Source organism: Hyalella azteca, unplaced genomic scaffold (assembly GCF_000764305.2).
Source record: "Hyalella azteca isolate HAZT.00-mixed unplaced genomic scaffold, Hazt_2.0.2 contig6145, whole genome shotgun sequence".
In the NCBI taxonomy this organism is placed as follows: domain Eukaryota; kingdom Metazoa; phylum Arthropoda; class Malacostraca; order Amphipoda; family Hyalellidae; genus Hyalella; species Hyalella azteca.
In genome coordinates, this window is record NW_025936313.1 from 1,307 (window position 1) to 20,664 (window position 19,358).

Consider the following 19,358-nt stretch of genomic DNA (forward strand, 5'->3'; position numbering starts at 1 on the left):
TGCGTTCATCAAGTTTGGACATATTATTTGATAATTGAATTTGGAGATTGGTCGTGAGACTGGCCACGAGTCCGCGGCTGTAAATTTGCCTTAGACGTCATAGGTTTCTAGTGCTGAAACAGTTAAAACAGCTGAAAAATATATTGGTTCACCAAATGGAATTCTATTTGTGAAATACACATTTGTGTTTAGCCTTTATCTTTTAAAATTGCAGCGTACTAAATGTCAAGAAAGATGCGTATGTTTATATACATATGTGTCTTTGGGGGGCGCTAGAAATTCACTAGGGAGCCAAAGGGGGCACCAGCCTGGAAAAATTTTGGAATCACTGCTCTAAACGATCAATTCAAAAAACATTCTGAGACAAATTCATCAGCAGCCTTCCTATGTTTATTTAATAACATATTCTTACGTAGTGCGCATCTTGTTGTAGTTGATTTAAATTTCAGTGCGCCGAAATATTGGCACCCATTCAGATTTGTACCTTTGAATTTTTTTTAATGCACGCAGGCTTTGTTAGTGATGAAGTCACTGCAGTGGCAAGATGTGGTAATGGTGCTGGGGGCATTGGGCGCAGTTGCGTTATGGCACCGAGGGGGTCTTCACACCATCACCACAGTCTCCGAGCCAAGCCACCTCTACTCGACGCACCCCGTACCATTCGTGGTTACTTTGTGCTCAGGTCTGTGATCGAACCAATTTATTGGCTTTATCTTCTCAATAAAAGTTTGTAACGTGGCAAGATTTAGTTATTTATCAATACCTATGGTAACATTAGAGTTGAAGTTAATGAACTTGAAACATTTCACAACATGTACCTGCATTAAATGACTCAACAATAATTTAGAGTCTTAGCCAAAGTTGTATAATGGATATACTCATCAGAAAGTATGAATATTAATTTCGAAATGACAGAATTTGTTTATCATTGGAACCATGAGATATCATTTAAATTTATTGCATCAACAAAAACTTGATCACAAAGAGTTGTCACTAATTTATTACGAAGATTTAATTAGTTATGAACGAATCATACATGACTGAATCAGTACAAAATAGTGAACATCGCCCGCAGATCAGTTCACGGACACGCTCAGCTGTGTCTGTAGTTTCACCTCAATCAAATATTTATTGGCGATCAAATGAAGCACCGAGGATGGTGCCGTCGACTGTCCATCGACGTCGAGTTTCATACGTTCCAGGAGCGTCCACTGGAGATCCAGCCGATTTCCGAATACATTTTTTCGGTAAAAAACCTGAAAACAAATAATCCGTTCTGAAAATTCACACCTTTTTACAATTGATTTCTTCCAACACGCTGTCATGGGAATTTTGATTTTCATTTATCCCACAACAGCAATTTTTCCACTTCATCTTCGACAGGAGGTCTCGTTTTTCGTCAAACTAGTAACTTCAATAGCAACCCTAGCACTTTTTATCACCCAGAAAGATAAGGAAACACATTTTTTAGACGAGTGAATGCATTCACGCACTCGATGAGCGTGAGGTAGCATCGTGTGGCAAATAGCTTTTACTTCGCCAGACTAAAACCGCATTTCGTTCGAAACTAGTGGAGGAAAAGCTATGAGGGTTGATAGCGTGCGATAATGATGGCAGACGATTCTGGAATGCTTTTCATTGAGGGAAGTGATTGGTTCCATTGACAGCAGGGCTGAGCAAAATTCCGAAGCTAGTTTTGCCTCGGTCCAGCTAAGTGATCTTTATTCTTGATTTCTCCACAGGCGGCAACCGCTCAGTGAAGATAGCTAACGTAACTACCGACGAGCGGCAGCTGCGGCAGACTATCGTGCTGCTCAAGTCTGCCGCCCTCGCCACCCGCACCCGCCTCAGGTGGGTGATTAGACGGCAGTTAGATTTGGGATGTGAATAGTGCGCGAGGGGAGCCTGACTGGAGATTGAATGAAGTTTGTTTCTCCGAGCTCAATTTGACTCGCATTAGCAGTTGCAGTGTGTGTTCGTCGATATTTTACATGTGATTTATCGTCTGAAGATTTGGCTCACGTATCATGGCACAGTACGTCGTTTGTGATGTTTTAGTTTTAACGTTTGAAGCTTCTTTCTTGCACCGAAAACTCTCCAAATTCACAAATCTTTTGCATTAAAACGCGCCGCTCATCCCAAGTCTTTTCCCTAGGCAACGCAAAACTAGCAAGAATGCGACCTACGTATAAGCTTGGGCGTATTTCCGGCCTACTGTTTTTTTTTACTTCGTCGAGTGGAGATTTTTCAAGCACTGGATCACTGGAGTTCATTTTCCTGCGTACGAGTGCCGCATTGTTTGGACTAGACCAGTGGTTCCCCAAACTTTTTCAGGCTGGCGCCCCCGTTGGCTCCTAGTGAATTTCTAGCGCCCCCCACAGACGCAAATAAAATCATGCGCCTCTTTCTATAAAATTTAGTACGCTGCAATTTTAAAAGAAAAAGATTAAACACAAATGTGTATTTCACAAATAAAACCCCTTTTAGTGAACCAATATATTTTTTAGCTATTGTAACTGTTTCAGTACTAGAAATCTAGCACGTCTCGGGCAAATTTACGGCCCGGACTCGTCGCCGGTCTCACGACCAATCTCAAAATTCAATTATCAAGTAATATCTCCCAAACTAATGAACGCAGCTCAATAAAACTTAAAACATGTATTCATCAAAACTTAACTGTGATGTTTAGCATGCGAAAATTTTTTAAATATCACCTTCATTCGTGAGTTATATTGCGATACAGGCCGAAATTCGCAGTGATCAAAGAATTTCTTCCAAACTACCGAACAGATTTGAACGAAATTTTGAATAAACATTCCTAACTACCAAATGGTGTTTTTAGATTCTAAAATTTTTTTTTATTTTACCTTCGTTTGCGAGATTTTTTTTCATTTCACCATCATTCATGATTTCACACTTCCTTATTCGCTTTCGTTCGCAAGTTATACAGATATAGGAGGAACGACCGGCTTTTCTACCGGCTGGTTTAACCAAGAGCCGTTTACGTATTAGCCGTATAACTCGCAAACGAAGGCAAAGCGAAAAAGTGTCACTCAGGACTCACTGCAGTGAATGATAGAGAGCGCTTTTTCTCGTCGACGAAAACTTGAGGTCACGGACTGACAGACGGCAAACAGACAGACAGACAGACGGACATGGCGAGCACAATAGTGCATTTTTTCCATAAATGAGAAAATGCGCTAAAAATTGTAACGAGCTAAACATCACCGTTGCTGAGATTAGGTATTAAAATACTAAATTTCGTTCAAATCTGTTCAGTAGTTTGGAAGAAATTTCTTGATTACTGCGAATTTAAGCACTTATTTGCTGCTTAAAGAATGAATGACACTCGCGAACGGAGGCACAGTCGAAAAAATTTTCACAAGCTAAACATCACCGTTCGGCAGTTAGGACTGTAAACTCAAAATTTCGTTCGAATCTTTTCAGTAGTTTGGAAGAAATTCCTTGGTAACTGTGAATTTCAGCCCGTATTTCCATATAACTATGGCAAAAACAATTGAAGGCAAAATTCATAAAATTTTCGCGAGCTTTACATTACCGTTAGGTCCTAATGAATACGTGTACCAAGTTTCATCAAGTTAAGTTAATTAGTTTGAGAGATATTCCTTGATCATTGAATTTGAAAATTGGCCGTGAGACCGGCCGCGAGTCCGGCCGTTAATTTGTCCGAGACGTAAACCCGGGAGAGGTTGAAAAAATATAACTCAGTACTCACTGCAGTGGGTGACAGAGAGCGCATTTTCTCGTTGACGAAAACGCGAAGTCACGGACGGACAGACAGACGGACATGGCGAGCACAATAATGCATTTTTTTCATAATTGAGAAAATGCGCTAAAAAGAGATCTGGGTAAAAAAACCATCTCTGGGAGTCATGAGCTGCACGTGTAGTGTACAAATCGTCAAACAAACGTTCGAACTTCGACTTCGGACTGCTGCCCCTTATCGACCCCCTATCGCCCCCTATCGCCCTTTTCTTCTTTACCGCCCCCCAAAATCTTTCCACCGCCCCTAGGGGGGCGATATCGCCCACTTTGGGAACCACTGGTCACTAGACCAACCAGTTTGGTGGCTCATTTCAACTGAAGTATAAAGACTAAACTTCTCAAACCACCATTCCCGCGGCTACCATATACTCCTCGAAGATTGATTCCATTGTACATCTCTCATTTATTGAACCAACTTTCTTGCCTGCATCGCATTAGGCGTCCCTGGTTTCTTATATAGGTACGCTAGACGTCTGGCTATATAGAATTAACTCTACTCCTATCATTGTAACACAAATGCCTAGTCTTGTACCAGGTATTGTTTTAATATGACAAGAAGAAGTGGGTATGAGTACATAATGCGTAATGTGTTGGAATACATTCTATATACTATATGAATAATATAATGATGAACTCACACGTTACTATGGGAGTTCTGCCACACACAGCAGTAGTGAGAAAGAGAACCACCTTAGGTGAGTCATCAGGGATGTTAACGCTAGTAAGGAGGTAAAAACGAACGTAAACGATACTGAAGCCAACAAAATATCCAAGTAATAGCAGAAAATTCATTACATCTCATTTTCACCATAACAGGTTCATCTTGCTGAGCGATGACATCGGAATTTACGAGAAAGTCACGAAAAAAATTGCTCAATGGCCTCCGGAATTCTCCAGCCGAATTTTACTACAATTTAGGCCAATATTCGTACCAAAAGAATCTTCAATCTTGGAAATGTACGACAGATGCTCAACCGAGCGGCTTTATCTGCCGAGAGTTTTGCCGGACGTCGACAGTGTCGTCTATCTCGACACTGACATGATATTCCTCCGCCCGCCCGAACTTCTTGCCCAGCAGTTTAATCTCTTCGACCAAAAACACGTGTTTGGAATGGCTCAATTGGATGGATACTACTCGTCCATAAACGTTGCTGTGAGGTTAAGGGAGTGAAATTTATTGTAATTTTAATTATAGAGTATCCATATTTAGATAACCTGAATGAAATGTAAATCGACTATTAATACTCATCAGAAATTGAACTGTCGTAGTCTCGTCACACAGTAACCTACGTCATAATACAGTAGTCTCGTCACACACACGAACAAAACAAAATTATGTCATTCTTACTCATAATAATTTTGTCTCAACACTTGAGGTGCCATACGTGGGCAAGGGCCTGAGTGCAGTGCCGTTGTTGGTGAACTTGACGCGCTGGAGGCAAGGGTCTATCGATGAGCAGACATTGGAAGCCATAATATTAGGTTTCAAGGATCGTTTCGACACGGGGGACCAAGATGTGCTCAATATGGTCCTGATTGAGGTTAGTGACTTGTGAAGGCCCCTCGTGGCTATCTCTAATGGGTTCACTTCACTCGAAAACCGCAGCCTTCCTGGCGTAAGTGCGTGTCACTAGGGAAGTGTGACCTTTTCTTTTTCGCCTATGTTTCTAATTCTTTTGCAAATACGTCTGCAATAATACCATATATCTGTGTGTCCGCTCCCTCCCCCTCTTTCCCCATGCATCCCACTCACGCCCCGAACCCGACGGGCTCGTCCCAGAGGGCTAGGGGCACCAATCCCGCCCCACGTTCACGTTTATAACCAGTATCATCCTATCACCCATCTTCATCTTCACCCACTCTTCAACCCCATCACATGACCGCTCGAGATCCCAGACTTACTGAATCAAACTTAAGAGAATTGGCCCCAGAATACCAGCTGACCGACCCAAAATCTTCCACGCTACTTTTAAAGAACATGACGCCCCATTAATTAGACAAACTGACACTGCTAGTGGTTTCTACGCCGTGACGGATGACGCCACTGCAATCGACAAGCTGACATCTAAGAAAGCGACCGAAGCATTCGAAATAAATCTGACCTCCTGACCTCAGGGCAAAACGGACCATTTTTGTAAGACAGCTAGACAAGGACGTAGGAAGCCACACTGCCGACGAAAATAAACACGAAATCACCACTCAACATAGCAGGCTACATATACAGGACATCATAAAAATCAAACACTACACACATGTCATCAAAATCATAACCACCGACACCACATCTACTACTCCATCTTGCTCTGAATGCGCCGCCAAAGACCACACTTACACTCAATGCACTAATAACTACAAAAAATGTCTAACCTGCCACAAGGATCACCGCACCCTAGCCGCCAACTGCCCATACCGTAAACAACAAATAAAATCAAACACAAAACCAACCAAACATACCTTGACATAGCCAAACACGCAATACAACAAACAAACACTCCACAACATAGCCTCACACTGACCGACAAGACGCAACTAAAACTGACTGCTATCATCCTTGAAGCCCATATCGCCAGCCTCTCCCGCCAGGAGGGTTTCGGCAGCATCCTATCTAAATCACTGAAAGCCAACTATGACATTGACACGACATTCCCTGACAGACTCCGCTAAAATATTCAACTTCTTTTACAATCAACCCGAGACCAAGACTCCAGACACCGACTTCAACCTCAGAACCGAATTCATTGATGACGACGACCTAAGACGATCATCACTAAACCTATCAAGACTGCAGACTGACGACGAAAGCGCCCAGAATGACCCTCCACCCCCGCTATCCATAAGTCACAAGGAAGACAGTGACCCTAAGAAAAGGAAAATCAGCGACGAACATTACAAGAATCCCTTATCTCAGGACTCGGACTTGACGAACCGATCCCCATCAAACTATTTAGGAGCTCAAAAGACCCCGACAAAATCCCTGTGGAACCACGCAACCTTTGGTTTGGCGACGAACTCAGAAAGAAGGAATACGGACTGAAGCCCTCGGTGAAGGACGCAGACTCTTCAAAAGTACTCGACTACCTGAAACGAGACAGACTGAAAATTCACCATCCACTAATAAACATCGTTCCTCACGACACCTTCATCAGCATGGACAAACACTCAACAACAACCACCAAAGAGACTAAACACTCTTCATTCAAACACCCCCAACAATGATCCCCCATCCAACACTAAAGGTAATACAACATAACGTTCGCCACTGGCACAACAACAACAGATTCACACTTGCAAACATCTACAACCACATAGACCCAGACATAATACTAATCAACGATCACTCCATTACAGACGACAACACTACTTAAAGATATTCAACTATAACGTTCATAGCTGCAACAAAGACAACTCAATACACTCCGGTGCTGCCATAGCAATTAAACGCCATATCCCATACAAGCTACACGATAACTTCCATACAGATATGCTCGCTATCACAGTAGATACCCAACAAGGACCCATCACTATAGGAACGACATACATCTCGCATAGACTACATCAATTACTTCGATTTCCACACACTCTTTATTAGGCCCCATCCAGTATACCTCCTCGCAGACATAAACGCAAGACAAACGACACTAGGAAACAGCTCCTCCAACCACATAGGAAGACATTTACACACACTAATAACCCAACACAAATGTACACTCATCGGCCCCTACTTCCACACCCTCATCACCCACAACAGCACGACCGCACCAGACAATGTCATAACCAACAACAGAGCATTCCACAACATACACCTACAACCAGGTCCCATCACACCGTCAGACCATATCCCAATAATAGCCACAATATCTGCTAACCCCATACAAATTCCCATTCGTCCCCGTAGATCTTTTCACAGAGCAAACTGGACCCAATACAAACAATAAACACTATCACAGCACACAGTACCCACACAACCAGACCCTACATAAGACGAAATAGACACACACTTAGACAACTGGACAAAACACTTACAGAACGCAACCGACATCTCCATCCCCACCATAACACATCGCATTATTCCCGGCATCAAACCCACTCACGAAACCTTACTTATACAAACACAATATCAGGCCACCTTTCAATACATCCACAACCACGGAACATCGCTAGCACTCAACAGACAACTCATCGCCCTACGCCGAAAACTACACAATGCAAACAGACAACTCCAAATACGGACATGGCAGAACCTAATCAACACTCTGGAAAAACAAACAGATCCCAAGAAATTTCGGTCCTCTCTAAAACGTATGCTAGGCTCCAACACCAAACAAACCGTCCCATACCTCAAACACAACAACATCCAACAAGACAAGCCAGAACAAAAAGAAACTATTTTCCGCAAACACTGGCAAGACATATTTACTCAGAATGACACAGACAACGAAGACATTGACACGGATCACATCCGCACCATACAAGAACAAGTAAATAACAACGTTCACTTTACTATCCATGACACAAACATGTGCGGGCTCAACGGGGTAGCGAAAAGTTGACTTGCTTTTTCTCCCATTTATTTCATTTACTTGAGTGACGTAAGCTGAGTGACGTAAGCTGAAAATAAGATTTAATATTAGTTAATAGGTCGAGATAGACATACATGAAACTTAAACTAAGCAGGAGGTAGACTCACATTATTTAGACTTTAGACATTGTTTAGTACTAAACGTTATAGAATAGATGAACGTTCTTATTTGACTTCTCGATAACAAAATTACAACTGACATGACAATGATGACAGGAATTGTTTATGTCGGCATGGCCGCGATATTTCATTTGTTACTCACACGAGGTGGTTTTGGCAGGCGAGAGGATAAGACGACAAAGTTGACGATAATTACGTTTAAGATTTCCGAGCTTCAATGAGTTAGGCCAGATATACCAAAATCTTGACATTTAATTTCTTATGCTTAAATTTGCCAACGCTGAGTTGGGCTTCAATTACAGTTATAGCGTCAACGCTAGGTTGGGATTCGATTCCGATAATAGTGCCAACGTGGGGTTGGGCTTGCTTTCTGTTCTAGTGCCAACGGCTGTGGTTGGGCTTGGCCTACGATTACGGTACCTGAGATCATAAGGTAGGAGGTTAAGTTTAGATGTAATGAATCACAAGTCTGCAGGGATGCCGTGTAGACAACGCCGGGAACAAGGAAGTTTCCCGCAAAAATTTTCTTTATGACTGAATCGAAGAAAACGGAACGGCGTCTCTCTTACATTGCTACATAACATTCGAATGATTATAACGGCAATGGTGAGGCAAATAGCATAAAAAATATCAAATCAGTACATCCAGTTATGCGACAAATAACCCTTTCAAAATAATTACTCCTAGATCAATTCATAATAGAAAATAGATATCAACTATGAATATAGTCAAGAGCCTATGAGCAGGTGTTCGTGGTCATGGCCGCCAAGATATCGGCGCGGCATGACTCGCAGTGACAACTTTAATATGCACTCAATAACATGAATTTAGAATCACAATTCTGGAATCATACACAGTGAAGGCTTTAGAGGAATACATAAATATATAGGCCTAATGAGCTATAGCAACATATTAAGGGTAACACCGGGAGGGCTCGCGGAGCCACACACTACTCGCTCGAGCTCTAGGTGCCCACTGGTGAGGAAGTGACGCTGCTAGGAACGCGGGAACCGTTTGAGGGGTCGCTGCGTTCACGTGGTGGTAATTTCGTTGATCTTTGCGATATTTTCCACGCACTTGTGGAGTGAACGCCGGGATGAGTGAAGATTTTAAGAAAGAATAGATGAGGACAGGAAAATTTAGTGCGTTGAATCTGACGAGTGACGAACGACGTCACAATCCATACAACCACGGCGACCTAACCCGACTCCACCCAGTAGACTTCCCACCCATAACCATCCGAGAACTACAACGCACACTAAAAACATTCAAACAGAAAGCACCTGGACCCACAGGCATCACAACGCTCCAACTCAAACACTTACTCAAAACATGATCTACTACCTGCTATACATATTCAACCATGCTATCTCCGCCGGTTATTTTCCCGACTCTCTAAAACACGCCATCATGATCTTTCTCCCCAAACCTAACACTTTACAACTCCAAGTCCAAAACTACAGGCCCATCTCACTTTTCGACATCCACGGGAAGCTTTTAGACAAAGTACTCAACAACAGATTATACGAACACCTCACCATTCACAACACACTAAATATTAGACAACACGGTTTTAGGAAACACAGAGGTACCCATACTGCACTAGCTACATTCCACGAAACACTCGCCATACACCTAGCACAACGACACACCATTGACACAGTGCTCCGCGATGTGACCAAAGCAAAGCCTTTGACAAGGTTTGGCACACCGGACTGCAATATAAAATCATCCAACTCAATCTCCACCCATCCTTCACAAGAACACTTTCAGACTACCTCACAGTCGTCACAGACAGAACAGCATCCATCAGAATAGGCACTCACATAGGTCCTCCACTCCAACTCTACACAGGCGTCCCCCAAAGGAGCTTGCCTTTCCCCAACTCTCTACAGCTTCTACATCCACGACCTCCCACCACCACTACCCAACACAGATTACATAGCATTTGCAGACGACATAACACAAATAGGCCCCTCGTGGCTACTATCGATTGGTTCTGCTGGACTGAGCTCCATACTCGCCCCGAAGAATTGCTTCTCCAGTGGTGAGTGCGTGCCGCTAGGAAATTGTGACTCTTGCTTTTTTAGTGCCTCTGTTTCTACCTTTTTTCTTATCTTTCAGACTGCATTTCTACTACATTTGTGTTTTCGCTTCCCCCCTCTCCCCATTCTCTACGCTGTCACTGACGACGGCTCTGCCATCAACAAATTGACCTCCAAAAAAGCTACCGAAATCTTCAGCAAAATCAACTTACAACCCATAATTCCCCCAGACCTACGATCTAAACGAACCATATTTGTTAGCCAACTAGACCGGGACATTGGAAAAAAGACGCCGACAGAAATCAAAACGAGATTACACGACTGCAAAACTGGATACACATACAAGACATTATCAAAATCAAGGACTATACCCACGTTATAAAAATAATATCACTACTGACACCACGATAGCACAGCGATTCTCACCGACGGATTCTCTATGTTCAACACTAGAATTACACCCACTCAATGCGAACAGGAGAAATACACACAAATCCTCATCTGTTATAAATGCTACAAGTTCGATGACCACCCCACCCATCTATGCACCACCACCACACCATCCTGTTCCGAATGCGCATCCCACGACCACACCTACACACAATGGAACAGCACCTACAAAAAATGCCTCAATTGCCACCAAGAACGTCGGACACTTGCAGCCAATTGCCCTTACAGGAAGCAAACCATCTCAAACAAACAAAAAACAACACAAGACCAAGAAATAAAGGAAGCTCAGCAAACATACGCTGAAATTGCCAAACAAGCTATACAACAGACCAACATCCCTCAACACAGCCTCACTCTCACCAATACAACTCAAATCAAGCTGACCGCAATAATCCTAGAAGTACATATCGCCAGCCTTGCCAGACAGGAAGAATTTGGATAGATTCTTTCTAAATCACTCAAAGTGATTTAGAAAATCAATAGAGCAAGATGGATCAATCAATACAAAGCAAGATGGATTTAGAATCACTCAACTACGACATCGACGCTACATTCCCCGACCGTGACTCAGCCAAAATATTCAACTTTTTCAATAACCATGACGAGAAGACAACAGGCTCAGAAAACGACTTTAACCTCAGGACCCAATATGTAGACGACGACGACCTGAGACGGTCCTCGCTAAACCTAGCAGAACCGCGACAGACTATGAAATCCCTAAGAACGACCCTTCACCCCCGACAACCAAAACCCAGTATGAAGACCGCGACCTAAGAAAACGAAAATTAAGTGACGAGCAGCATAAAGAATCACCCATCTCTATGTCAGGATTTAACGAATCAATTTCAATCAGACTGTTAAGGAGCGACAAAGACCCCAACCCAGTCCCTACAGTCCCTAACAACACTGGTACATTGACGAACTAAGAAAGAAAGAATACGGACTGAAACTCTCCGTGAAAGATCTAGACTCCAACAAAATGACTACCTGAGACGTGACAAACTAAAATTTAACAGGCCCACAATTAATATCATCCCTCACGACACTTTCTTAACGATGGATAGACACTCAACCACAACCACCAAAAAGACAAAACAATCCACATACAAACCTCCACAATGATCCCCCAATCATCACTTAAAATACTCCAACACAATGTCCGACACTGGAATAACAAAAAATCTACATTAGTAAACATTTATAATAACATTGATCCCGACATCATACTAATCAACGACTACTCCATCACCGACAACAACACACAACTCGAGATATTCAACTATAACGTTCACTGCTGTAACAAAGAAAACACAATACACGCTGGCGCAGTGAGGTACATGCTCGCCATCACAGTAGACACTCAACTAGGACCCATAACAATAGGAACAATTAACATACGTCCCACCACGCGCAGACCACATTAACTATATCTACTTCCACACCCTACTGAACAGGCCTCATCCCGTTTACCTAATAGCAGATTTAAACACAAGACACACAACACTAGGAAACTGTAGCTCTAACCAAATAGGCAGACAACTACACTATCTAATAGCCCAGCGCAAATGCACCCACATCGGCCCCTACTTTCCCACTCTCATAACCAACAACATCACCAGATAGAATCATACACAACAATAAGGCATTCCATAACATACACCTTATACCAGGACCTATCACACCCTCCGATCACATTCCCTTTATAGCCACCATCTCTGCGAACCCCATACAAATACCCATTCGTCCTCGCAGATCTTACCACAGAGCAACCTGGACCTTATACAAACAAACTCTATCGCAACACACAGTTCCCACACGACCTGACCCAACACTAGGAGACACACTTGAAAAATTGGACAAAACACGTACAGGACGCCACCAAAACTTCGATTCCGACCATAACACACCGCATCGTTCCCGGCATCAAACCCACCCACGAAACACTTCTCATACAAATACAATATCAAGCCACTTTCCAGTATATCCACATTCACGGCCCATCAATAGCACTAAATAGACAACTCATAGCCCTACGCGAACAACTACACACTGCATACAGACACCTCCAAGCGCAGACATGGCAAGACCTCATTAACTCGTTGGAAACACAAACAGACCCCAAAAAATTCTGGTCCTCCTTAAAGCGCATGCTAGGTTCCAACACAAAACAAGCTGTCCCATACCTCAAACACAACAGCATAAACATGACACACCAGAACAAAAAGAACCCATATTCCGTAAACACTGGCAGGACATATTCACCCAGGACGACATTGACAACGAAGATTTTAACATTGAACACATCCGCACCATACAAGACCTCGTAAAAAACAATACACACCTCATTGATCCATACAATCACGGCAGCCTTACCCGACTTCACCCAGTTGACTTCCCACCCCTCACGACAAAAGAACTACAGCGCACTTTGAAAACATTCAAACAGAAGGCACCGGGCCCCACTGGCATCACAACCCTCCAGCTCAAACATCTCCCCCAAAACATTATAAACTACCTGCTATACATATACAACCATTCCATATCGGCCGGATATTTCCCAGACTCCCTCAAACACGCCCTAATAATCTTCCTCCCTAAACCCAACACATCACAACACCAAGTTCAAAACTACAGACCGATTTCACTATTAGACATACAGAGGAAACTCTTAGGCAAAATACTAAACAACAGATTATACGAACACCTCAGCATAAGCAACATACACAACACCAGACAACACGGTTTCAGGAAACACAGAGGGACGCACACAGCATTAGCCACATTCCACGAAGCACTCGCCATACACCTAGCACAAAGACATACCATAGGCATAGTACTCCGCGATGTGACCAAGGCCTTTGACAAGGTCTGGCATACCGGACTTCAATATAAATTAATAAAACTAAACCACCACCCGTACTTTACAAAAACTCTAGCTGGCTACCTCACAAACAGAACAACTTCAATCCGAATAGGCAACCACATAGGTCCTCCTATTCAACTACACACAGGCGTCCCCCATGGCGCCTGTCTTACACCCACCCTATATAGCTTCTACACCCACGACCTCCCACCAACACTTCCCAATACAGAATATATAACATTCGCAGATAACATCACACAAATAACAGCCGGACGATACCCACCTAAATACGCAGCGAAACAAACACAACACGCCATCCAGCAGATAAACGCATTTGAAAACAAATGGCTAATTAGAGCGAATACAAACAAATTTAAAATTATCCCCATCACTAGGTGCAAAACATCAGACATAATCATCAACAACACTCACTACCCCTACACAAACAGAGGAACATTATTAGGATTAAATTTCACATCACACGGTTTTAGGTCCCAGATATCAACCAGGAAATCAATAGCTCTCAGGCATTTGCAGAAAATATACAGATTATATAACCTCTCACCCAACATAAAACGCACTCTATATCTAACCTTTGTCAGATCCTCTTTCATTTACCCACCGATACCACTACACACCACATCCAAGACATCAATATCTCAACTTCAGAAAATACAAAACAAGGCCCTAAAATTCATTTCAAACACACACTGGTCCGATTTCATACCCTCAAAAACACTACACGAGCAATTTGACATCCCAACCATAAACACAGTCCTCCACCAGCAAGCCCGCAAAACATGGACCACCATAAGAACACTCGACTCCCACCTCTTCAATCGATTAGCAAGCCCTCCAGACGCCACTGCAAGACAACACCCTTCATTCAAGAGCTCCAGAACACTAGCATTAGGCCCACCACCCCCACCCATATACATATAAACCACCAACCCCCACAAACCTTAACAACCTATACTATACAACAGGCCATCTGCGCCTGGTCGGCAGTTGTCACAAACACGCCCAGGTGCAGTGGTCCGGACTACGTCTACAATTACGGACGAAATTCACCGAGAGTGACTCACAGTAAAGACGTGACCAAAGACTCAACGCAAACCCAGCAATACCAACCCCATGACCCTCGAGCAACTCTACATCATCATCATTGTCACCATCATCCCCCCCCCGAAAAAAGTATAAAAAATTAAAAATACCTAATCAAGCGAAAAAATGAAAAATATATATATAAATTTAGCGAAAACTTATATAAAGCACAAACTCTATGACCTATCCTTTCTATAGCACTTGCTACTATAGATAACGTAAAAAAATTAACCACAATCTACCCCATACTCACTCATGAAAAATCATCCAAAGCCCTGACGGGTTCCCCCCCCCCTTACCTAACTCAAAGACCCTTCAAAAACCCACCGTTAACCTAATCATGCGCATAGCGCCTTATTCTGATCTCTTTCTGTTATTTCCATTTCTCCTTCATCTTTCTGGCCACTCTGTGCCGCCTCTTATTTCTTCTCACAAATTTCCTAGTGGCACCGCACCACCACCACCACACAAATAACCTCTGGACGCTACCCTCACAACTACGCAGCACTCCAATCACAACACGCCATACAACAGATCAACACCTTCGAAAACAAATGGCTCATTAGGACTAACACAAACAAGTTTAAAATAACCCCAATGAATAGGCGAAATAGATCTGACATATTCATTAGACAATACACACTACCCATACACAAACAACGGAACTGTCCTAGGATTAAATTCACAGTACATGGTTTTAGGTCCCAAAGAACAGTTAGGAAAGCAATTGCTTCTACCAATCTGCTCAAAATAAACAGGTTCTACCACCTCCCTCCCAACATAAAACGCACCTTATACCTTACTTTTGTTAGATCATCCCTCATTTATCCCCCAATACACACCCTACCCAAAACAGCAATATCCCAACTGCAGAAAGTCCAGAACAAAGCACTTAGATTCATCACAAACACAAACTGGTCAGACTTCATATCCTCGCAAACACTACACGAACAATGTGACATCCCCACCATAAACACAGTCCTCCACCAACAAGCCCGTAAAACCTGGTCCACCATCAAGACATATGACCCACAACTTTTTAAACAGCTAACTTTACCACCAGTCACCATTGCAAGGCAGCACCTGTCAATCCATAGCTCCAAATTACTCGCACTAGGTTCCCCACCCCCACCTCTGCATAAATAACCTGACCAATTACGCTGACGGACTGACACGACTCACCGAGAGTGACGCACAGTAAAGACGTAAACGAATACTTGTTATACGCAAAACCTAACATACCCTCCCTGACCCTCCTCTGAGTCTCGAGCGACTCACCCCCAATCATCTGCATCATCATCAATCATCTTCACAAAAAAGAAAAATTATTTATGAATAGATGCAAATAGAAAAAAATAAAAACTAAAAAAATGAATAAAAAATAATAAATAAATAACTAAAAAAATAAAAATAAATAAATAAATAAATAAAATAAATTAATAACATGAAAAAAATGCATCTATGTGTATATATTGTTTATAAAACAGCGAAACGCATTTATAATGTAAATACTGTAAATAAAGTACCACCAAAACCCCATCACCCCCTCGTGTAAACTATCCAAAGCCCTGACGGGTTCCCCCTCCCCCCTTTCCAACCCTAACCATACCCCACGCACCAAAATTCAACCTAATTATGCGCTATGCGCCTATTTCATCTCCTACTGTCTTTTCAATTTCTCCTTCCTCTGTCTGGCCACTCTGTGCCCCCTCTTGTTTTTTTTTCCCCTACACTTTCCTAGTGGCACCGCAACAAAAAAAGACTTGTGAACACGATCCTTCTGATAATAATACTAGTTTATGTTAGTTCTTTAAATTTCAGTTCATAGGCTATTATTCTTTTCTCGCCCCTCATCTGTTCAGAAGCCGGATCTGGTGTATCAGCTGGGGTGTGAGTGGCACGGCCATCTTGAGCAGTGCACCGAGACCAAGTGGGAGTGCAAGTCGGTGCAGAGAGATGGCTTCAGCCTCGTGCATGGCATCAGAGGGCGCTTTTTAGGAGACGAACATATCGAGTTCAATATGTACAGCCGGGTAAGCAATAAAAATAAAAATGGAGTGAGTGCGACCAGTGATCAAAATTTTTTTTTTAGAAGTGCGTGATAAGTGTAGAATAAAGTGAAAATCTAGTCATTATATTAACTATATAAAGACATGAATGCTTAAAACGACTCTGTTCATAAAGTGACACGCGACTGGTATTGCCAGATTATTTTCCGTTCGTGGGAAGAGCACGTCCCAGGGGAGCCAATGAGCGCTCTTGTCTCCCGCCTGCAGGAGTCGTTGAAGTCTTCTGTGAACCGCGATTTTTGCAGGTGCAAACTAGAGGCGTTATTCAGGTTCTTCATCGATGGAAGTTCCTACGAAGAAGAGTTCGTGAAAAGTATCGAAAAATTTTGCACGACTTAACCCCAATCGCAGAATCTCCAAGTTTCATAAACAGCCCAGCGTGAAGGTCGTAGCGGCACCGTAGACCGGCAAACTGTGTGGTTTGCTTGAAATTTCAGTACATCAGAATTTATGTTTGTGTTTATTTATTTATTGAATTCCTGCCTATTTGTCAACTTGTGTATTTCAAACAGCGTACTCAAATTATGCCCATTATCCAGCTGAATTTTCAAATTTTCCCTTCAACTCAAACAATACAGCAACAAATGCTTGATATTCTTTAGGGAATGCATTCTTTATAGCGAACCATCAACATACTGGCTTCTGCATCATTCATACTCCACAAATGGTAGAATGCCTGTTCTTGAACTGAGCTCACCGACCGCCCCGATCACGGTCACTCTGTCCTTCCTCTACTTTAAATTAGGGAAGCTTTCTCGCAGCATTTCTTTCTCCCACATGCTGTATTTTTGCCAGTTTCGAAGCGAAAATGCCAATTTCCTGCTATTTGTGAACTATAGGCAAAGGCACGAGAGGAATTTGACATCGTCTTCGTCGTTGAAAATCCAAATCACAATATTTCGGCCACCCGTCTGACCTTTCATTAGGTGTCAGAAATCGCTGATGGAGTTCATAAAAACGACGAAAGCCTAATGTTGATCTCAATAAAATTTCTGCCATAACCAAATGCAGGTTAAATTAAAGCGAGAAAATCGGAGCGGTGGTGGATTTAAATTTCTTTAAAACCACTTTTTCTTAACACTCGATGAGTTTCCGCGAACATTACAACAAATAAATTCCTAAAGTAAAATTCATTCCTACAGTTCAAGGTCCGTTAGCCCGTTGTCTCGACCGAACCTTCATTGAATGCAATATTTATCTTGACTTGATATTTGGGCGTTAGGAAATGATACGATATGATTGGACACCATTCGATATTCCAGCAACATTTAGGCTTGCGTTATTATGTCTGTCATTGTAGTTTATTTTATCAGGACTTGTTATTTTCTTCTTATATCATGCATCGTTTATTTAAATACTCCGAAAGCGTAACTATTAAAATTCGTAACAAAGTTTCTTCAAATGTTGAACATTATAAAGTTTTCAGTTTAAACTCGTAGTCTTTCGATATTATTTCCAATTCATTAATTTAGTCATGTCTTTTATTTTAAGGTTCCCCAAGTGATTACAAAATCACAATGATGTTATTTTAAATCAGATAGCGGTGCAGAAACTGCGTAAAATCTCCATTTACCTCACAGTGGCTCTAATTTGAACATTCAAAGACGCCAGCATATACACGTATGTACAAGTCAAACGTACGCCGCGAAAAAAAATTTTTCAGGCGATAGCAGCTACGATCTTACTAATTAATCTCCGGAAACTTCTAATATGCCATTGAGGGTTCAAGAAAATACGATCAATGAAGGCGGTGACATCAAACGGCGGACTTTCCGATGCCTGTTTTGAACCTATTTTTGTCTTCATTGTCTGCAACGGTAAGCATTAATGTCGTTGTTTTGCAACGCAGAACTATTTTCCTGAAGTGCCAACCAAAAAATGTAACAAACTCAAATTTATGAATTTAAAGCACAATGTTTGTTGATATGTTGAATGCAAAGGATTTTAAATAAATGAAATTGATTCGTTAATATTTAGTGAGAAATTTCATAACCAAAGTATATTCAATGCCGAACCAGGTATATGGTTGATTTTATAACGGAAGTTCGATTATAGCCATTTCAAAATTTTCTGAAGGAAATTCCTGTACAAAAATCTTTGCTCACTATCATATAATCTGGTCTATGCTACGATTTTTGCTCATTACTCAAAATAGCTTCGAATACCTCTCACAAACAAGGCTTTTCTACTCACCTCTTAGCCTATGAATGAAATCAAAAGCTCATGTAACATTTATATTGCATGATATAAATTAGAGCGTTTTTATACGCTCTTGATGCCTAAACGGGTACGGAGCGACGATTTTCCTCCGACTTTATTCAGGAAATAAGTTACTTCCTGCC

At 42.1% G+C, this 19,358-nt stretch overlaps 1 protein-coding gene across 1 annotated transcript; it reads left to right on the forward strand.

The window, feature by feature from the left end:
* The first annotated feature begins 516 nt into the window (after positions 1-516).
* On the forward strand, positions 517-17,552 carry LOC108673180 (glucoside xylosyltransferase 2). The gene is made up of 6 exons (XM_018160968.2): positions 517-682; positions 1,743-1,851; positions 4,603-4,939; positions 5,163-5,327; positions 16,810-16,980; positions 17,155-17,552. The coding sequence occupies exons 1-6, from the start codon at positions 523-525 to the stop codon at positions 17,353-17,355; spliced, it is 1,143 nt and encodes a 380-aa protein (XP_018016457.2). The 5' UTR covers positions 517-522; the 3' UTR covers positions 17,356-17,552.
* The last annotated feature ends 1,806 nt before the right edge of the window (positions 17,553-19,358 follow it).

Coding starts and splice junctions, on each gene's coding strand:
- LOC108673180 (XM_018160968.2), top strand. CDS start 523: ATGAAGTCACTGCAGTGGCAAGATGTGGTAATGGTGCTGGGGGCATTG. Junction 1,852..4,602: donor GCCACCCGCACCCGCCTCAG/GTGGGTGATTAG, acceptor TCACCATAACAG/GTTCATCTTGCTGAGCGATG. Junction 5,328..16,809: donor TCAATATGGTCCTGATTGAG/GTTAGTGACTTG, acceptor TCATCTGTTCAG/AAGCCGGATCTGGTGTATCA.